We start from the raw sequence: 22,531 nt of genomic DNA, 5'->3' as shown, positions 1-22,531 counted from the left end.
GGAATGCTCTGCCTGGAAGCAGGTTCAAAAGGGAATTGGATATTATATTTGAAAAGGAAAAATTTGCACGGTTGTGGGAGAAGAGCAGGGGGAGTGTGGCTAATTGTATAGCTCTTTCAGAGAGCCGGCACAGGCACGATGGGCCAAACGGCCTCCCTCTGTGCTGTATGATTCTATGAACCTCTCGGTGCTGAAGGGAGTGGAGATCCTGACGTTATCAGATCCCCATTCCATTTCCAGCTGCCATCCAAATGGTTAGCCCAATAAAAATGGACAATGACCAATGAAGAAACCCAGACCAGTAAACATTTCCTACAGTTAGTACGTGTTGCATTTTTACTAAATACATTAATGACATCCAGTAGCAGATCAACACTGCAACCAATTTTATCTTTCATTATACTGATGGACTGTCTCATTTGGATACCATTATAGAGCACCAAGTGTGCCCAGTTTGAATGTTGAGTTTTATGACTATGGCTGCACTGGACTTGCCTTCTTATTGATTTTATTAATTTTAATTTGTCCCTTGGTATTTGAACCCTTCGCCCGAATGAGCAATTTGCCTGGATCAATTACTTTCATAACCTTGAAACGTCAATTATGCCGCCTGAAGGCTCTTCTTTTCCAAGTCGCATCTTCCCCTGTGGCTTTAATCCCTGATATCTGTAAATCACTTTCATTGCTCACACCTATACCCACTCAACTGATCAGCACCTCCTCCTCCACCTCCACCACCACCCCCCACAATCGACCAGCCCTTCAGTTCTCACCATGGTCAAGTAGGTGTAATCTGTAGCTTTCCCAAGACTGAGTTTCCTCTTCTGTTCAGGGCTCATTCCCATCAACATACAATAGAAAATGTGATAGTTCCTCTCACCTTCAGCCTGTAGGAGAGTGAAAGAAATGGAAAGTCAACCATATTTGGGAAGGATGCAAAACAACCAAAATGGCGGCTAACTTTTAGATATTCACATTTGGCGTAATGAACAAAATATTAATTCATCTCCGATTGCATTGCCCATGCACAAAAAACAAGTTTATGCATCTCTGCTCATCTCCCATGCGAAGTTCTTTCCTCCTTCCTGTTTGCCTTTCATACAATGGTCCTCACATATGTTCTCAGTCATAGAATCATACAGCACAGGAGCTCATTCGGCCCATCATTCTTGAGCTAGCTCTTTGAAACAGCTATCCAATTAGTTCCACTCCCCTGCTCTTTCCCCACAGCCCTGCAAATTTTTCCTTTCAAGTATTTATCCAATTCCCTTTTGAAAGTTACTATTGAATCTGCTTCCACCGCCCTGAAAGGCAGTGCATTCCAGATCATAACTCGCTGCATAAAAACGGTTCATCTCCCCTCTGGTTCTTCTACCAATTATCTCAAATCTGTCCCTTCTGGTTAATGACCCTCCTACCAATAGAAACAATTTCTCCTTATCATCTACTCTATCAAAACCCTTCAAAACTTTGAACACCTCTATTAAATCTCCCCTGAACTTTGTCTGTTCTAAGGAGAACAACCCCAGCTTCTCCAGTCACTCTACATAACTGAGGTCCCTCATCTCTGGTACCATTCTCGTAAATCCCCTGTGCACCCTCTCCAAGGCCATGACATTCAAGGATTCATCCCCAATCCCTGGCCTCTATGGGTGGTCCATCAGAGATGCTTCTTTCCCCATCCCAAAGAATGTCAGCCCTAGCGAGACTAAAAAACTAAAATTTCATCAACGTCTCCATCTGATTGGAGTATCACAGGAAATTACATGGCTGCAAGCAGAGGGGAAGGTCAGATAGATGACTTGATGGACCAGCTGGTCTTCTTCATACGTTCCTATGACCATCCTGACCAACATCTCCAAATCCAACTTTGTTACTACTTGTGACTAGAAGAAAGTGGTTATTTCAGCCAATTTGAACAGTGAGATACTTGAGTTTTTTTTTAAAATGCACCACCCTACACATTTGACGCATGATAGAATCATAGAATCATAGAAGTTACAACATGGAAACAGGCCCTTCGGCCCAACATGTCCATGTCGCCCAGTTTATACCACTATGCTAGTCCCAATTGCCTGCACTTGGCCCATATCCCTCGATACCCATCTTCCCCATGTAACTGTCCAAATGCTTTTTAAAAGACAAAATTGTACCCGCCTCTACTACTGCCTCTGGCAGCTCGTTCCAGACACTCACCACCCTTTGAGTGAAAAAATTGCCCCTCTGGATCCTTTTGTATCTCTCCCCTCTCACCTTAAATCTGTGCCCCCTCGTTATAGACTCCCCTACCTTTGGGAAAAGATTTTGACTATCGACCTTATCTATGCCCCTCATTATTTTATAGACTTCTATAAGATCACCCCTTAACCTCCTACTCTCCAGGGAATAAAGTCCCAGTCTGTCTAACCTCTCCCTGTAAGTCAAACCATCAAGTCCCGGTAGCATCCTAGTAAATCTTTTCTGCACTCTTTCTAGTTTAATAATATCCTTTCTATAATAGGGTGACCAGAACTGTACACAGTACTCCAAGTGTGGCCTCACCAATGCCCTGTACAACTTCAACAAGACATCCCAACTCCTGTATTCAATGTTCTGACCAATGAAACCAAGCATGCTGAATGCCTTCTTCACCACCCTATCCACCTGTGACTCCACTTTCAAGGAGCTATGAATCTGTACTCCTAGATCTCTTTGTTCTATAACTCTCCCCAACGCCCTACCATTAACGGAGTAGGTCCTGGCCCGATTCGATCTACCAAAATGCATCACCTCACATTTATCTAAATTAAACTCCATCTGCCATTCATCGGCCCACTGGCCCAATTTATCAAGATCCCGTTGCAATCCTAGATAACCTTCTTCACTGTCCACAATGCCACCAATCTTGGTGTCATCTGCAAACTTACTAACCATGCCTCCTAAATTCTCATCCAAATCATTAATATAAATAACAAATAACAGCGGACCCAGCACCGATCCCTGAGGCACACCGCTGGACACAGGCATCCAGTTTGAAAAACAACCCTCGACAACCACCCTCTGTCTTCTGTCGTCAAGCCAATTTTGTATCCAATTGGCTACCTCACCTTGGATCCCATGAGATTTAACCTTATGTAACAACCTACCATGCGGTACCTTGTCAAATGCTTTGCTGAAGTCCATGTAGACCACGTCTACTGCACAGCCCTCATCTATCTTCTTGGTTACCCCTTCAAAAAACTCAATCAAATTCGTGAGACATGATTTTCCTCTCACAAAACCATGCTGACTGTTCCTAATTAGTCCCTGCCTCTCCAAATGCCTGTAGATTCTGTCCCTCAGAATACCCTCTAACAACTTACCCACTACAGATGTCAGGCTCACTGGTCTGTAGTTCCCAGGCTTTTCCCTGCCGCCCTTCTTAAACAAAGGCACAACATTTGCTACCCTCCAATCTTCAGGCACCTCACCTGTAGCGGTGGATGATTCAAATATCTCTGCTAGGGGACCCGCAATTTCCTCCCTAACCTCCCATAACGTCCTGGGATACATTTCATCAGGTCCCGGAGATTTATCTACCTTGATGCGCGTTAAGACTTCCAGCACCTCCCTCTCTGTAATATGTACACTCCTCAAGACATCACTATTTATTTCCCCAAGTTCCCTAACATCCATGCCTTTCTCAACCGTAAATACCGATGTGAAATATTCATTCAGGATCTCACCCATCTCTTGTGGTTCCGCACATAGATGACCTTGTTGATCCTTAAGAGGCCCTACTCTCTCCCTAGTTACCCTTTTGCCCTTTATGTATTTGTAGAAGCTCTTTGGATTCACCTTTGCCTGATCTGCCAAAGCAATCTCATATCCCCTTTTTGCCCTCCTGATTTCTCTCTTAACTCTACTCCGGCAATCTCTATACTCTTCAAGGGATTCACTTGATCCCAGCTGCCTATGCATGTCATATGCCTCCTTCTTATTTTTGACTAGTGCCTCAATCTCCCGAGTCATCCAAGGTTCCCTACTTCTACCAGCCTTGCCCTTCACTTTATAAGGAATGTGCTTACCCTGAACCCTGGTTAACACACTTTTGAAGGCCTCCCACTTACCAGACGTCCCTTTGCCTGCCAACAGACTCTCCCAATCAACTTCTGAAAGTTCCTGTCTAATACCATCAAAATTGGCCTTTCCCCAATTTAGAATTTTAACTTTTGGGCCAGACCTATCCTTCTCCATAGCTATCTTAAAACTAATGGAATTATGATCACTGGTCCCAAAGTGATCCCTCACTAACACTTCTGTCACCTGCCCTTCCTTATTTCCCAAGAGGAGGTCAAGTTTTGCCCCCTCTCTAGTCGGGCCATCCACATACTGAATGAGAAATTCCTCCTGAATACACTCAACAAATTTCTCTCCATCCAAGCCCCTAATGCTATGGCTGTCCCAGTCAATGTTGGGAAAGTTAAAGTCCCCTACTATTACCACCCTATTTTTCTTGCAGCTGTCTGTAATCTCCTTACATATTTGCTCCTCAATTTCCCGTTGACTATTTGGGGGTCTGTAGTACAATCCTATCAAAGTGATCTCTCCCTTCTTATTTTTCAGTTCTACCCATATGGACTCAGTGGGCGAACCCTCGGATATATCCCCTCTCACTACTGCCGTGATGTTCTCCCTAATCAAGAACGCAACTCCCCCTCCTCTCTTACCTCCTGCTCTATCTTTCCTATATCATCTGTACCCTGGAACATTGAGCTGCCAGTCCTGCCCCTCCCTTAGCCATGTTTCAGTAATAGCTATAACATCCCAGTCCCATGTACCCATCCATGCCCTGAGTTCATCTGCCTTGCCCATCAGACTTCTTGCATTGAAATAAATGCAGTTTAATCTAGTCTTCCCTTGGTCTTTGCCCTGCTTTCTCAGACCATCTGTCCGGTCATGTTCTGTACACTCTCCCTTACTGCCTTTTGTTTCTGTCACCACTTTATTTCCCACTGACTTCCTGCATCGGTTCCCATCCCCCTGCCACATTAGTTTAAACCCTCCCCAACAGCACTAGCAAACACTCCCCCTAGGACATTGGTTCCAGTCCTGCCCAGATGCAGACCGTCCAATTTGTACTGGTCCCACCTCCCCCAGAACCGGTTCCAATGGCCCAGGAATTTGAATCCCTCCCTCTTGCACCATCTCTCAAGCCACGTATTCATCTTAGCTGTGGATGTGAGATCTTTCACTTTGATTTCTGCAGTCGCTGTTCAATTGGTTCTGTCACACAAAGCATGTACATACAAACATATGAACAATGACAGACAGGAAAAGGCCCTCTTTTCCATCCAGCCTGTCCCGCACAACTGACATCTTGTGTATCACAATATATACACTCCCCACCCCACCCAGAACCATGCAATCTCCTGGGAGAGGCAAAAAAAAAATATTTTTTTTTTACAAATCCAGGCCAATTTGGGAAATTCCTCTCCGACCCCCTTAGGCGATCGAAACCAGTCCAGATCACCACTCTGGCCCCGATAATTCTATGCATTACTGACTTTTTCTAAGGAGACAATCTCTACCATTGCCAGAAACAGGTCCGGCTCTCACTTGAAGGAACTCAGTGACTGTGTCCACCGCACGAGCCGGCAGCCTGTTCCAGAGGTCCACTATTCTCTGGGAAAGGAACCACCTCCTGACATCGAACCTCGATCTGGCCTCATACAACTTAAAATTATGACCCCTGCTCCTCCCGAAAACTATTTAATTGAAACAAACTGTCAACTTGAACACAAACTATTCCCTTCATCATCTTATAAATCTCGATCAGGTCACCTGAGTGCAGACTCCCAGCTCTTTTAGCCTATGTTAACAGCCAGACACTAACGATCCCAGAACTTTTAGACCAACATACTGGGAATAATCGAAGTTTCACTTTCCCACCCCACTATACCGAGAAACGGTCAGTATAAATATATAAATATAAAGACTGGGAAAACGTTGATTAAAAGCACAGATATTCCTTTCCCTCCTTCCGCAAATTCTAAAAAAAAGAGCTTTTTGGAAGTTAGATTTTTCCACCCGAAAGATTGTCTCCGCCCCCATAATTTCTTTTGATTCCCCACTCGTCATTACCTGGCGACAAACTCTCGATTTCTCCAGCAGGTATTGTTCAATCTTGGCTCCTTCGATGGCCCCTCGCTTGTTAAAATGGATGTCGATGTATTTGCCAAAACGACTGGAATTATCATTCCGGATAGTTTTAGCATTCCCGAACGCTGTGGCAAGAGACACAATGCGGGGTGGTCAGGTCACAGCAGGGCAATAATTCACCCTAAACCGCGGGTGGCGCACACACACAGATTGTAGGTAGCTATTCTAAAAGTAACAGGCCCATTGGTCAAGTTTTGATGCACACAACACAAACTCGAAACAAGAGAGGGAAATGGTCCAAAATAGTCAGCCAGAGATAAACCACTGGGACGTGTACCATTATTGTGGGTAGAATCACTCTTACCATTAAACCAGTGTCCACCATTTGGTACTTACTGCTGAACAAGAGCAAAATTTAAAAATGTGAAGTATTTTGAGATGCATGAGACACCACGGACATCCATATTAAAATGGTAGCTTTTTTTCTAGTTTTTCTCTCCCACCCGATCGGCCAGCTGGCCTTTTCCTGAACTTTTTTGTATGTTTGTATTAAACCATCTGAGTGTGTGCACATCTCCCTCTGTAGTCAGGGCATTATCAGCAGAGGGGCAGCTTGGAGCTTGTTGTGGCATTTGGGTGGGTTATTGGAACATATAGCTCTCTGACTCTTGGCCTGGTTAGGAAAGAAGGCGGAACAGAGACTTGGGAGAGTATTGTCTTATGGTCATCATGGCTTCTGTTCCCTACCCAATTCCATCGCAGGAACACTATCACCACAAGGAGCATACTGGTCCAAGAAGGATCACCACTGCCTTCTCAGGGCAACTAGAATTACATAGCATTTTTCAGCACAGAAACAGGACATTTGGCCCAACAGGTCTATTCTGTTGATTATGCCCCACACGAGCCTCCTCCCACCTTACTTCATCTCACCCTATCAGCATAACCTATTCCTTTCTCCCTCATGTACTTATCTAGCTTCCCTTTAAATGTATCTATGCTATTTGTCTCAACTACTCCTTGTGGTAGCGAGTTCCACATTCTAACCACTCCCTGGGTAAAGAAGTTTCTCCTGAATTCCCTATTGGATTTATTAGTGACTATTTTATATATATGGCCCCTGGTTTTGGAAACTCTCACAAGTGGAAACATCTTCTCTACATCTACCCTATCAAGCCCCTTCATAATTTTAAAGACCTCGATCAGGTCACCCCTCAGTCTTCTCTTTTCTAGAGAAAAGAGCCCCAGCCTGTTCAGCCTTTCTTGATAGGATTTACTAGGTATAACCTCAGTTCTGGTATCAACCTATGTAGAGAAGATGCTTCCACTTGTGGGGGAAGATCAGAACTAGGAGCCATAAATATAAAATAGTCACTAATAAATCCAATAAGGAATTCAGGAGAAACTTCTTTACCCAGGGAGTGGTTAGAATGTGGAACTCACTACCACAAGGAGTAGTTGAGGCAAATAGCATAGATGCATTTAAGGGGAAGCTAGATAAGTACATGAGGGAGAAAGGAATAGAAAGTTATGCTGATAGGGTGAGATGAAGAAGATTGGTGGTAGAAAGACTCGTGTGGAGCATAAACACTGGCATAGAAACAGGACATTTGGCCCAACTGGTCTGTGCTGTAGATGCTATGTAATTCAGACTGGTAGGGCTGCTACTTTTAGAGGATATTAAAATTTATACTTTGCGCAAAAATTCACTTTGCCTGCATCCAGCTCTAGGATGGAGGTCAATGGTCTCCGATGGACTTTACATGACTAACCGCTCGTGATCTCAGCTGAGTTACCAGGATTTCTCCAGCTCACCTTCCAGAATAGGATTTGCTTCAAGTACTTGCTGTTCAATCCAGGAATGCTGACCACTAATGGCTGCCAGGAACTGTAGGATGAGTTTCGTGCTCTCTGTTTTTCCAGCACCAGACTCTCCACTAAAAAGGCCCAAAGATAAAAGGACGTTGATTATATTTGCAATGGATTTCCAGCTGTGAGGGGGCAGTCTTTTAAAAATCTGACTGGCACTTGGCATTTACTAAATCAGCCATTTTAACTATATTGCCTGCAGGCGTGAATCACACGAGCACTTCCAGGTCCGATGGATCGGTCAGGGGCACTCCCTGGGCCAGACATCACGGTGACCGCAGTGCTTGCGAATTTAATTAACGAAAATACTTAACTGCGGGCGCTGTGGCATCGAATTGCTAGAGTTTGAGCTTTAAATAAAATGTGCACTATCAACCCGGCCTCTGCTCAGCGTGAGTTACCACGCGGCTGGAAAAATCAGAGAAGACAGGCCCACAAAATGTGTCAGGAAGAGAAGCCCCGCCCACAGATTCAGGCTGCATTGCTCAAGTAAACTTCATTCATTTAAAGTTAATATTCTGTATGTCATTAAAAAAAGTGATTTTTATTTACAAATAAAAAGCCAAAGAAATAATTGAATTAAAGAGGCAGAAGGGAAAAGTAAAAAAAAATTTTTTTTTAAATGACCAAAAACTATCAAAATATGAGTAATGACACTCCACATTTTTAAAAGTGTTAATGACTGCCAAACAACTAAAAATTAAGACTAACTGCGCTGTTAAAACTTAGTTTACACCTGGTATTTTTAAGCGTACTTTACTTTCCAGCTGGGCAGATAAGCAAGTTGGCCCTTTTTCAATGATTTCCCCGATTGCAGCGTGCGGTGGCCCTTTAATTCGAAGCCGTCACATCACCGGCGAACCACTAGGAGCAAGTTCACGATTTCCGCATTTTACTGCACACGTGCAAATGTGAGAACTTGCTCCTTTAATTCACCCCCAAACACAGAGCACTGTTGAGCTACTCCGTTATCTGGGGAGGGATTTCTGGCTCGGTGTTCTTAACCACGGATAGACCAACATTGATCGAAAAGCTAAAAGAGGTTAACCTGATCCCAAAGGTAGGGCAGCCTCCCATCCGCCAGGGGGCAGTCAAGCCCTACCCGTTCCACCTCACACTCATTACACCAGGATAGAACTCAAATGCATATTCCCTTTCAGAGTAGCAGGAATCAAAGATACTCCTCTCCCAAAGGTCAACATTAACATGGGAAACGGATGCCATACCACCCCTCATTACTGCAATCCAACTCTTAGTTTGGGAGATGCCAAGGATCAGACAACCCTAACTAGGCTGTTGCAATTAAACACTTGTTCAGGAGGGGGAGGAATAAAATATATATATTTTTTTACATCATCAGTCTTGGATTTTGAAGCTCCAGATACAAAATCTTGATCATCTACCATCCATCACGGGGTTAATAAAATATGTAATACGGACAAATTTGCCGATTGACGGACGTCTCATTCTTCGACATACACCAGTGTCCTGCCCGAAAGGAATCCAGACCCAATGTGGTTTGAACTCATCTTTCCAAAGTGACTCCACTCCGGTCACTTTCGACTTGGAGTCCAGCAGGTCTCAAAGCCTCCTCAGAACCTTTCTTGTTGGCCTTGAATTTGGCCAACTCTGCTTACGAGGGGACGATTTGTCATGGTAAAGGCACTTTATAAAAATTGTCGTCAGTTGAACCCTTGTGCGACAGCCCGCACCGAGAATTCACCGCCGTGCGAACTGGACTCGCCTTATAATGCAGCACTGGTCCTTGTTGTTGCGTTGCATGTTGAAGTAGCAGTTGTCAGCGATGGCAAAGATGTGAGGTGGCATTTCCCCAATCTTCCGGTTCGTGTAATACCGGATTTGTTCGGCCGTGTAGATGGGCAGCAGCTGGTAAGGATTCACCGCAACCAAGATTGAGCCAGTGTAGGTCTGAAAGTAGAGAGAGAGACAGTATAACGACATAAGCAAAACTCCGACCAGGATCTCCGGTGTAGCGAGGTTGGACATCTGCTGGAAAAGACAGACGTGCCGGAGGTGGAAAATTCCACTCATATATGTTTTCTGTGCCAAACAGGAAAGACACTGAAATGGGCAAATAAACCCCTTCCTCACCCATTCTCGGCTACTCACCTCTGCTCTACTTTTTCCCTTTTTTAATACTCATTTAACATGCGACACGCTGGTGGGGCAGGTCTGCTTTCTGTGGGGGGGGGGGGGGGGGGGGGGGGGATGAGCTGCCCAAAGCCCTGCTGCACTCTCCTCCTGTATAGAATTCCCCCGCACCCAGAACATTTAGATACTCCAGTTACACTAAATGTAGTCAAACAGCAGCAAATCTATTACCAGCAGATTTTATACATCTAAAATCACTCTTGCGTTTTCCCCCCACAGAGGGATTCGAGATAGTTTGAGCTAACGTTTCCAAGGGGGGGGGGGAAGTGTGTTTGCCGAAACGATTTAAAGTGTTATTTCCGAGCTGCTGATGATCAGCTGAGAAACTGCAATACGAGTGATTCTACCGCCCACAATACTTCAGGGTGGGAGCCGGTTAGGAGGTGGTGGGAAGGGGATTGGGCCAATGTGCTAGGTGAGCACATTGGCCTTCTGTGACTGGATGATCATGTGGCAATTTACATCGAGGACTGGGTGGCACTGTAACAACCTGCATTTATATAGCGCCTTTAACCCAGTAAAACGTCCCAAGGTGCTTCACCAGGAGCGTCAAACAAAAACAAACTTCGACACGAAGCCACGTAAGGATTATCAGGACAGGTGACCAAAAGCTTGTTCAAAGTGGCAGGTTTTAAGGAGAGTCATAAATGAGGAGAGGTTTAGGGAGGGAATTCCAGAGTTTAGGATCTGGACAGTTGCAGACACGGCCGCCAATGGTGGGTCGAAGGAAAATCGAGGATGGACAAGAGGCCAGAATTGGAGGAACGCAGAGATCTCGGAGGGTTATAGGGCTGGGGAAGGTTACAGAGATAGGGAGGGGCGAGGTCATGGAGGGAATTGAAAACAAGGATGAAAACTTTAAATTTGAGGTGTTGCTAGACCAGGAGCCAATGTAGGTCTGCGAAACACAGGGGTGATAGGTGAACGGGACTTGGTGTGATTTCCCCCTATAAGGCTACGTAGTGTAATGAGTCAGCACACTGGTCTTTTACCTTTGGGATTTTGTTTGAATCCAGCCCAGGTAATTGGAATAAAAGCCTCCTTTTCTGCTGATTGTAATGTTTCTGTGCGAGTTTGTACAGACTCAAAACTCTTACTTCATATAGTGAGGGTAGTACACAAACACTTAACGGCCCCCATAATGTGGCAAATATAGAGAGAGGGCAATGTGGGAATTGGAAATGGTACACTGGTTATCAAGGTTGGGGTCAAGAATTATGATTGGTGGTGAGCAGAGACTCCTCACTCCTATGCCCTGTAACCCAATACTTTCAGTTCAAAATCCTTCTCACTTACAAATCTCCCCCCTCCCTCCCTCCCTCCCAGAATTATAACCTTCTCCAGCCTCACATTCCAGCCCTTGCCCTTCTGTCCTCTGACAGTAAAGTGGAGGGTGGGATGTGGTGGAAGCCAGAGGCAGAGCCTTCAGCCACTTTGGCACAACTCTCTGGAAATTCCTCCCCAAGCCTCTTCATCTTGCTACTTTTACCCATCTTTAAAAGCCATCTCAAACCCCATCTTTTCAACTGTGCTTTCAATCACATCTCTCAACACTCTCATTGCCGCTTGGCATCCATTTCTCCTCTCTGCCTTTGGACATTTACTACGTTAAAGATGCCATAGGTAAGGCAAGATGTTGCTGACAAGTTGGGAAACCAGTCTAGATTTTAAAGCTAACCTGAGCTACCCGACATCTCAACTGTATTTTGTAGGATGATTCCAGAACAATTCTGCGAGCTCCCAACTCCCGGCGTTACAGGATATCGCCATTGCCTTGTCTGGAGCAGTGCAGTCAGAAGATTATCCTGCAACATCTGGAGTTGAGAGCTGGCATGAATCCCTGATACATGGAGAGACTTACATCTGTCGAGTAAAATTCTCCAATGATAACCAGAATTCCCAAACCCAAAATGGCCATTCGACAAATTGCTGAGGTGTGCCACAAAAAAAAAACGAACATAACAGTTTTGTAAAATTCCTGTTCAAGCCCTTGGAACGCACCAACCAGTGTTGGCTGATGCAGAAACACGACACCAATCGCAAACCCATGAATTGAATTACACAGGACCGTGATGAAGTGACTTGTAGAATGCAAACTGTTATATAATACACCGATGACAACTTGAAAAAGATGCCCTTAATGAGATGAGAAACCCAATACCAATGGTTAGCCATGCAGAGTGCAGCCTTTTGAAAATGGACGTGAGGGGGTTATACATTTCGTAGGCTTCTGATACTTAACCTCCGGTGGATTCACGGGGTTAGGTGATTGAAGTTCATGCACTGTACTTACCCGGCTGCCACAGTTTGTCTGTAGAAAAAGTAGGTAATGCATTAAAAGCAGAGGATGGAACAGTTACAGGCTATGCCATAGTAAAGAAAAAAAGACAGAACTTGCATTTATATAGCGCTTTTTCACGGCCTCAGGGCATCCCAAAGCGCTTTACAGCCAGTGAAGTACTTTTGAAGTGTAGTCACTGTTGTAACGTAGCAAATACAGAGGATGAAGTAGGAAGCAGTAAGGGACAGATCTCGCACTCACTCAGTTTTTATATTACGGCTACAGCAGGGAAAGTAGCACAGAAACGGAGACCCGTGAAGTGGAACATTATCCTCTTCCCCCACCCCCTGACCCCACTTTTTTTTTTTTTTTGCAGTGTCCCATGGAATTAGTCAGATGATCAGTAGGGTGGAGGCTCATGTCTTGAGCTGCCTGGAAATTCAGATGCTGGATGCCAGAGGAACTGGGTTTGGGTCATTTATGTTGTTGGGTGAATGGAGTACCAAGGATATATGTGACCAGTGACAGATCAAAGTAAAGCAACCACCATGATAAAAAGAGATTGCATCTGCTGCATCGCTTGGCTCAGTTGGCAGCACCCTTGCCCCCTGACGTGGGTTCAGGCTCAGGGAAGATAGTTTGTTCAAACCCCACTCCAGGACTTGAGCACCTAAAGTAGGTCAACACTTCAGTGCAGCACAGAGGGAGTGCTGCATTGTTGCAAGTGCCATCCTTTGTGGGGAATTAAGGCCACACCAGGCTGTTTTGGTTATTCAATTGATGTTAAAGATCATGTGGCACTATCTGAAGTGCAGGAAGTTCTGCCATTAGCATAGTGGTTAAATTATTGGACTACTAATCCAGAGAACGAGTGTTCAAATCCCACTGCGACAGTCCGAGAATTTGAATTTAGTTTATTTCCAGATTTTTTTTTTTAAATGCAGTAGACGTGACCATGAAGCTGTCTGATTGTCAGAAAAACCCAACTAGTTCATTATTGCCCTTCAGGAAACCTGCTGTCCTCACCGGGTCTGGCCTGTGAGACTCCAATGCCACATCAACACGACCCTTACCTGCCCTGTGAAGTGGCCTAGTTAGCCAAATCGGCTGTATCAAAAACCATTACTGATCACCTTCACCTCACAGACCGCAGCAGCTGAAGGCGGCAAGCCATCATCTTCTCAGGAGCAGTAAATGCCAGCCCTGTCAGCAATACCTGCATCCTGAGAATTCATTTTTTTTTTTTAAAATGCCTCCCTCAACCACCACTGCCAAAATAGGGTAAATGGCCATTCGTCTGATTATGGTTTGTGGGATCTAGCTGCTCTTTTTATTTACCCAATAGTCAGAGAATAAGCAGCTTGGGGTACTTCTTGAAAGCAGTGATAACTCTGCAAGATCAATATACTTATTTCCCCAGAGTGCTTTTTATTTTTTTTTTAAAAAGAAAAAACCTTGCATAAATTGCAAAAGAGCTTGGTTATTGGGTTTAGAGATTGGAAATAGTTTGGAGGTTTTCCTTTTGTACTGTTGACAAGGCTGCACTCTGCTCACTGTACAGATCACCAGGTGGGAAATAACTGAATGGAAAACTTGGAACAATTTGTAGACACGAGATTAGAGGGTAATCTTACCACAGCCTGAAAAGCAGACCTCAAGTTAAAGTACAAGAACCAGCTTTGATTATAGAATCCTCAACAATGCAAGTGGCCCAAACTGCTTCGTAAAAGAAAATAGGTGCCAAATATTTGAAGAATTAGGGGAGAAGACTAAGATTATGGTCAAGAGATAGGTTTTGATGAGGATTTTGGAGGGTGGTGGGGGGAGAAAGAAGAGAAGAGAAAGCAAGGTGAAGGAGTTAGGTGGTTTTGGAGAGACCTTTGAAGAGCAGGGCAATGGAGGGGACAGAAGAGAAGGCAGCAAGATAAAGAGTGTTCCAGATTGTAGGCCCAAGATGGTTGAATGCAGCACAAAGGGAAGGCGTTGCAAAGAAGTACATGCACTGCCAGAGAACAGGAGAAGGCTGCACAGATAGAGGGCAGCAATTTGAAACTAAGGATGAAGATTTTGAATTCAATGATTTGGTGGCGGGGGGGGTGGGGGGAGACAGGGAGTCGACGAGAACAGCAGCAATAGGGGTTGGGATTTAGTCCAGGATAGGATGTGGACAGTGGACTTGGAATTTTAGGTAGGAAAGAGCTCAGGCAGTCGATGACTGAGAGCATTGGAGACGTTCAGCCTGGAAGTGACAAAGAGATGTGGAGGAAGGTGTCAGTAACAATGGATGAGAGATACAGGCACAAAAACAGGCAATGTTGCAGAGCTAGAAATAAGGAGCCTTGGTGACAAATAGGATATGGGGTTTGAAGCTCAGTTCCAAATGAGTGATAGGATGCAGGGGTTAAAGTTCAGCAGAGTCAGACAGGTCAGAGGTTGTGCGCCATTGGATTCGTTTTGAAGGGCCAGCTGGGGAAGGGGTAGAATTTTTTTTTATTATTCGTTCACGGGATGTGGGCATCGCTGGCGAGGCCAGCATTTATTGCCCATCCCTAATTGCCCTTGAGAAGGTGGTGGTGAGCCGCCTTCTTGAACCGCTGCAGTCCGTGTGGTGAAGGTTCTCCCACAGTGCTGTTAGAAAGGGAGTTCCAGGATTTTGACCCAGCGACGATATATTTCCAAGTCGGGATGGTGTGTGACTTGGAGGGGAACGTGCAGGTGGTGTTGTTCCCATGTGCCTGCTGCTCTTGTCCAGAGTTTTTGACAGGAACTGAACGTTGGCTTCAGTCTTGTCAACGTTCAGTTGGAGCAAGTTCAGGTCCGTCCAGTACTTGATGTCAGACAAGGGGCTCTGGGATCAAGAGCTGGTAGCACAGCTGGACACTCCCAGCTGAACCGAAGCTGAACGCAGGCCCAAGGGAGGAGATGATCAACAATAGGCAGCATGTAGACGAGGAGCAGGAAGGGGGCAGAGGATAGAACTTGTGGGGCACTCCTGGGGTGACCGTACAGGGATGGACAGAAGTCGCTGTTGCGGGGGATGTGTTGGCTGCACTATGATAGGTGGAAGTAAAACGAAGTGAGGGTGGGGTGTACACAGATGGATAGTGACACGAGAGTGTGTTCAACTGTGTAGAACTCCACGGGAAGATCAAGGAGAGATAGCACACCACAGTCGGAGCCACAAAAGGACGTCGATAACTTTGACCACAGTGGTCTGCAAAGAATCGGAGGCAAATGTGTGAGTCCAGGAGATTATAGAACGTGTGTTTTAGGGATCTTGCACAAACAGGTCATATTTTCTCCACTTTTAATATCATACGGTGAATCAGAACAGTCCACCTGTAGAGAAGAAATGGCTGGGAACGAGTTTAAGGGTGAACCACATTTGAGGATTTAGATAATGGTCAGTTTGATCAACTAGCTTCAATCTAGATTTTGAGGGGGGAACAGGAAAGGGGCGGGGTGGTGTGAGTGTTAAAATGTTTGGAGATTTTTATTTTGGAATATCGCACATATTTGGAGGATCGAAATTTTCAGGCTCCAAACACAAAAGGGCAACGAAGAATTATAGCTGCCTGGGAATACATTACAAAAATAGGATTATAAAAAGGAGTCCATAGATTATAGAAGCAATATATGGCATATTGTAAACCAGTTCTACAGAAACTTGTAGCATAGCGGCAGAGAAGCTGCTCGTTATCAGTGATGTAATCCTGCCGATAAAGCACTGCAAGCAGGAGAAGCAATGGTACTTCACAGTTGGTGAAAACAATATTATGTGCAACACAACTCAGATTACTCAGGAAAGGGTCTAATCAGCGGCATACTAAAAAGGTCCAAGGATAGATCACAAAGCTGGTAGGGGGGGTTAATTCAATACTCAGATTGGTAAAGCACCTCTTCAGTTCTTGGATTGGTCACTGGTTGCCCCACAATAGGAGAGGGCCAAACTGCTACAGTCCTCACCGCCAATAAGCATACCTCATATCCAAAACAGAAACACACAAGCATTGTACATTCCTCCCCATGTGAGTCAGCCATAGACTGTACGCGAAGACTCCCAAGGAAGAAAGTTCACACTCACGTAAATTAAGCGTTCTCTGTATCGGATGAGGAGGTTACGCAAAATTCCCGCTTCGTTCAAGTCTCCCAGACGGATCATATCTTCCACTCCATGGATGGACGTTGGATGCATGGGCTTAATATTGGTGGCATTCTGAGGGGAGATCCAGTGCTCCTGGAGAATCGGGAAGGGGCAGGAAAGAGAAGAGGACAAAAAAACTTTAAGGCCACGGTTCCATTTCAGCAATATAATTAACTGATATTAAAAGAGCATGAAAAATTCTTTTTTTGCATTGATGCCTTAAATAGTTAGTGACTGAGCACATAAACTTCAGACTATGGAACCATTCTGGCCTCTGTACAGGCTTTGATTGGGTTGAACATAATTCAACAATTTTTTCCTCTATGTTCTTTTCTTTGTTGGTACTCATCAGGGTGACGGAGGTCCAGTGCTGATGGACGGGACATTTTCCCCCCACTTTTAGTCAGCAGTGTTCGCATCAAGCACTCACTGATCTCCTACTGCATGGGCCAGTCTCAGAGAAAAGCTCCTTCGTGTCCCTGTATGATCCCAGATCTCTACCCATGTCAATAGGGGACCATCTCGAGGCAAACAGCCCATCTATTTTGCCTCCTTCTCTGTGCGAAATTGCCCCTCCATACGAGAAACCACACATCTGAACCCCAAGATCAACTTTCATTTTTAAAATTAGTCACAGATGCCGAGCAATACAAATTACAGACCAAATCCCATCAGAATACAACAGTCTTGTGGTACCATAGAAATACATAAACATGGTTAGTGATTATTTATCAGCCCACCCCTGTATACAGAAATCCAAGATATCATAGGACGTGAGTAGGCCATTCAGCCACTCGAGCCTGTTCCGCCATTCAATTAGATCATGGCTGATCTGTAACTTAACTCCATGAACCCGGCTTGCTTTCATATCCTTTAATGCCCTTACCCGACAAAAATCTATCGATCAAAAGCAAAATACTGCGGATGCTGGAAATCTGAAATAAAAACAGAAAACGCTGGAAATACTTAGCAAGTCAGGCAGCGTCCGTGGAGAGAGTTGCTGAGGAAAGATAGTGGCTGTGAAAGCAAGTTTTAGTAGATATCTGCTCAAACACTAGAAGGGGTACAGCAAGCAATGAAGACGAACAAAGTAAAAGAGACAAACGGAAATCCTGTCGGAGAGAAGGACAGAGCAGAACTTCAAGGTCTATCGATCCCAATCTTGAAATTTTCAATTGACCCCCAGCCTCAACAGCTTTTTGGGGGAGAGTGTTCCAGATTTCCACTCCCCTTTGTATGAAGAGCAGCTTCCTGACATCACCCCTGAATGGCCTAGCTCTAATTTTAAGGTTAATCCCCCCCCCTTGTTTTGAACTCCCCCACCAGAGGAAATAGTTTCTCACTATCTACCCTGTCAAATCCTTTAATTATCTTAAACATCTCAATTAGGCCACCCTTTAATCTTCTATCCTCAATCGTCTACATCAACCAGTAAACCTGTTAAATCTAAACTTTTTAATTCATCATTTGCCTGCACCAAAGTCTATTTTAGTTTTCAATGTAACGATACAGCAATAGTCAGTAGTTTGACCAGATTTCCCCCTCCTCCCTCATTAAAGGAAGAAGTCAGAATACTTACATTCCCCTCATCATCCACCACCTGAATCTGGCCAGAGTCACACAGTTTCACCACCGCTCCAACTGGAACTTCAAACTCACGTCCAGTCTTGAGGTCCAGCCAGACATAGTCGCCCTGCGGATAGACAGATGGGTCAGTGTAAGCACGTGTTACTGTAGGAAGGTTATTCATTATTGAACTTTTAAAATCTCATGTTTTAGAAATAAAACCTCCACACAATCCAGGTAGAGCTTCCCAATACAGTGTGGGCAGGAACGCAAATGGCACACTGGCTCACTAGGAACTAGGTATCAACCATGGCTCAGTTGGTAGCTGCCGCACCTCAGAGTCAAAAGGTTTGTGGGTTCAAGTCCCACTCCTGAGGCGAAAGCACAAAAATCTAGGCTGGCACGCCCAGTGGCGGTACTGAGGGAGTGCTGCACTGTCGGAGGTGCCGTCTTTCGGAGGAGGAGATGTTAAACCGAGGCCCGGTCTGCCTCGGGTGGAGATCCCATGGCACTAATTCGAAGAGCAAGGGAGTTCTCCCCGCTGTCCTGGCCAATGCGTATCCCTTAACCAACTAACAAGAAAACAGGTTATCTGATGATCATCTCATTGCTGTTTATGGGAGCTTGCTGTGCACTAATTGGCTGCCACATTTCCTACATTACAAAAAAGTGACTTGGCTGTAAAGCACTTGGCTGTAAAGCACTTGGGACGTCCTGAGATCGTAAAAGGTGCTATATAAATGCAAGTGTTTTTTTTCTATAAACTAATATTTAGCAACAGTAAATAGTTATAGTAAACAGTGGATCTACAATGATCACATCTCTCTCTCTCTATAATGTGGAGCACCAGCCATGTCATCTCAAAGTAAAACAGGATTTAAAGCAAGGTCCCAGATGATAACCTTTATGTGCCACCACACAGCTAACCATCCACAGATCGAGCCGGATCTCGGTCCCATTCACCAGCCCTTTCGACCACCAGGTGATCTGTGTTTGAATTGAACAGTTTCCCCCCCTCAAACCCTCCCCAAGAGAAATTAAGCTGTTTTGGAAGAATTACAAAATGCCCCCTCATCTTTTATTTTTGGCCATACTGGGTATTCTCTGCAGCCTGTAGAAGCAACTAGCAGTAACTAACAGCCAATTCGTTATACCAGAAACAATGTGAAATATTTATCCAATATATACACACACAACCACAAAAAAATGACCAAAGCTCCTTATTTATCAGTAGACCAATCAGAATCACATCACTTTCCTCTCCTTTGCTCTAATATGGTGCATGTTTATTTATCCCTTCTTTTGCCACCAGTTAATAAAGGCACTCTCCCCTCTCTGGACTGAGTTCACAGGGTTATGTACCTCTCTCCAATTCACCCACCTATCCACACACAAACACTCCCCTCCAACTCTTGTCCCCCTTCAATTCAACCTGGCCCTCCTCCATCCATGCTGGCACTCGTTTTGTTCTTCCCCCCCCCCCCCCAGTTTAAACTGTACATTTGCCCATCCTACCACCGCCTCAGTTAATGTCTAGACTCACCTTCCTCCTCCCCCAACCCCCTCTTAAACAAAACTGGCAGTGTGATTCATTCATTCCCTCCTCCCACTTAATACTGGCATGCCTCTCTTCAAAAAAAAAACACTGTCGGCTTGTAAGACCATAAGAGATAGGAGCAGGAGTAGGCCATTCGGCCCCTCGAGCCTGCTCCACCATTCAATGAGATCATGGCTGATCTGATTTTTACCTCCACTCCACTTTCCCGCCCTTTCCCCATAGCCTTTGACTCCCTCGCTGATCAAAAATTTGTCCAACTCAGCCTTGAATGTATTCAATGACTCAGCCTCCACAGCTTTTTGGGGTAAAGAATTCCAAAGATTCACAACCCTCTGGGAGAAGAAATTCCTCCTCATTTCCGTCTTAAATGGGCGACCCCTTATTCTGAGACTATGCCCCCTAGTTTTGGACTCCCCCATGAGGGGTAACATCCTCTCAGCATCTACCCTATCGAGTCCCCTCAGAATCTTGTATGTTTCAATTGTTCTCAGTAGATCAATGAAGATGGGCCAAATGGCCTCTCAACTGTAATCACCTTGTGATGTGTAGCTCAGTTAGTAAAGTCACTACACAGTGTGATAGTCAGCTTTAATAATCCCTGTTCTGTGCTCAGTTGGTGTGGAGGGGTAGAAGAGGAGAAAGAAAGAGAATGAAAGAAGGAAAAGAAAGAGGGAAGAGAAAGAGAAATAATCCTGTTTTCTGCTCCTTCCCACACAAAACATCTGCATTCGAACAGAGGGTGGGGGCGGAAAAGAGGAAAAAAAAAGTCCCAAGGGCAGAAGTGTAACAAAAAAAGTCTCTCAGCCCAAGATTCTATGTTTCCAAGTGAACATTCTAGCCAATAAAGTCATTACATGCCAAGATCGATGACCTTAAGCGAGAATACAGATCTAAATCACCTAGCAACAATAAAAAAAACCCAACAATCCAGAATAATGTCCCCTCAAGAAATTTTTAAGAACAATTAGCTTTCAAAGTTCCCAAACATTCTGGCCTCGATATTACACACCTCCCCACCACACCTGCCCCCTCCTCTCTTTGAACAGGAGTAGGGTTAAAGACTTAAATATGGGGAACACACAGGGTGGGGATATTGGGGTGCCCGATTGTCCCGCCGTGGAGAGGCGAGACACTTAATTGACATATTTTAAAATCGGGCTTCCGCATTGCAATTGGGAGTCAGATTTAAAATTCAATGCGGCTCCAAGGGTTTCGCAGGGGTCGGTAAACCCGGCAGTGAAAAAGGGAGGTGGGAGCTTCCCCCTCCACAAGTGCCTTCTTCTCCTCTCCCCCCCCCCTCCCCATGCCAATCGCAGCCTCTCTTTTCCCCCACCCTTCTTTGTCACCCCCCCTTGCCCCCCCGATTGCCAACATCAGCTCCCTCCCCAATCGCCAACCATCCCCACGGGTCCCATACTGACTTCCTCTTGCCTCTGGTTCTCTCTCTCCCGGCCACCAGCCAGGTTGTCCATTTGCCGGGCGGGAAACAGAACAAAACAAAAAAATGCTAACGAGGTCCTGCCGTTACATTCGGCGGGACCTCCGCGTCCTTGGCCTTACCAGGTTCTTTGGCCATTTTCGGTTCCCTCCCCACCCCCCCCCCCCCACTCCGAAATAGGAGGTCTGTGTGTTAGGCATGTTAGCATGGTTGGAGGTGAAAATGTAACAGGCAAGATACAGAACACGACTGAAGGGGTAGACGACTGGTAAAACGTCACTGCTATTTATAATTTGGTGCAATACGGAGGAATACACCATGTTATACAATAAACAGCTTTAGCACCATGGGGAGAGGGATGGTAAGGAAATTTGGCGGGGGTGGGGGGGCGGAAAATGAGGCCCTTTCTCGATCTCATTTAAAATGAGAACTTTGGCAAGGTTTGCCTTACTCTTGCTTTTAATTCCACGTGGAGAGAAAAGAGAGAAACTTCATGGTCTAAAAACACCGGGACATCACCGGTCAACCACCAACAGTTGACCTCGGACACTGTCAAAGTATTCGGTGCTTACCGGAAGTGTGCGCTGGTATTTGAACACCTGGTTGACATTACGCAGCAGTGCCCATTTTCCTTCGTCCCTCTGATACACGTCACTGCCAACTCCTCGGCGCGTGTACATTTTCAGAAGACCAGCTCCGAACCCCTCGTTAATCCACTCTCCTCCCAAAACCAACACATTTACACAGCAGACCCTCTTTTATTCCCTCCCCCACTACCGTACATCCAATGCGTCTCAGGAGACCCTGGCATCAAAAAAAAAACAGAAAGCTCAAGTGGGACCACACAGTTAGGAGTTCCAGCAATCTTCATTCGAGGGGCTCCAATTCCAGGAACGGAGCAGCTTTTTTTTTGTGTGTGAGAACTCAAGACTCTCGATCCCAATCGAGCATAGCCAGAGCAGAGGGTGATCTTTCCGTAAACCAGGCCATATTGTGGAGTCTTAAATCCACAAGAATCCTTGGCGTTTAACGGACTCCCGACCCAGAGCACCTAACTTTACCCAGCCAAACTCCAGTGAGTTACATTTCCCATCACCCCCCACCCTCCCCCCAAAATTTCTTTTCATGCGATGCTTTCTCACAGCAATAATTTGGTTTAAAAAGAAACAAACTCAATCAGCTGGCAGAAACAGCTTGGTGACTTATAAACCAGACTCTGTCAAGCTGCAACAGGTATTCATTAATCCACCAGACAATGCCACACAGCAAACATTCATGAATTAATGCATGAATGTGATTATAACAACCCTCGAAACCACCACCACCATCTGGAGTGGGGAGGGGGTGGGAGGTAAGAGAGACCTTAAAGCATGAGGGACTAAT

The 22,531-nt window shown here is 45.2% G+C and overlaps 1 protein-coding gene across 1 annotated transcript in view; it reads right to left on the bottom strand.

Annotated features, from left to right (window-relative positions):
• Positions 1 to 22,205, bottom strand: part of myo7aa (myosin VIIAa) — a 118,608-nt gene extending 96,403 nt beyond the window's left edge. Inside the window, exons 1-7 of the mRNA XM_067985673.1 lie at positions 21,721 to 22,205; positions 18,166 to 18,279; positions 16,527 to 16,679; positions 9,734 to 9,918; positions 7,936 to 8,057; positions 6,103 to 6,245; positions 774 to 887 (exon numbers count right to left, since the gene is read on the bottom strand). Of these exons, the coding sequence (XP_067841774.1) occupies positions 774 to 887; positions 6,103 to 6,245; positions 7,936 to 8,057; positions 9,734 to 9,918; positions 16,527 to 16,679; positions 18,166 to 18,279; positions 21,721 to 21,828 (939 nt within the window). The 5' untranslated portion in view covers positions 21,829 to 22,205. The remainder of the gene's footprint in view (positions 1 to 773; positions 888 to 6,102; positions 6,246 to 7,935; positions 8,058 to 9,733; positions 9,919 to 16,526; positions 16,680 to 18,165; positions 18,280 to 21,720) is intronic.
• Positions 22,206 to 22,531: the final 326 nt, after the last annotated feature.

Source organism: Heptranchias perlo, chromosome 6 (assembly GCF_035084215.1).
Source record: "Heptranchias perlo isolate sHepPer1 chromosome 6, sHepPer1.hap1, whole genome shotgun sequence".
Taxonomy (NCBI): Eukaryota; Metazoa; Chordata; class Chondrichthyes; order Hexanchiformes; family Hexanchidae; genus Heptranchias; species Heptranchias perlo.
Note: the sequence above shows the minus strand (reverse complement) of the source record. Positions and strands in the feature narration are given on the sequence as shown.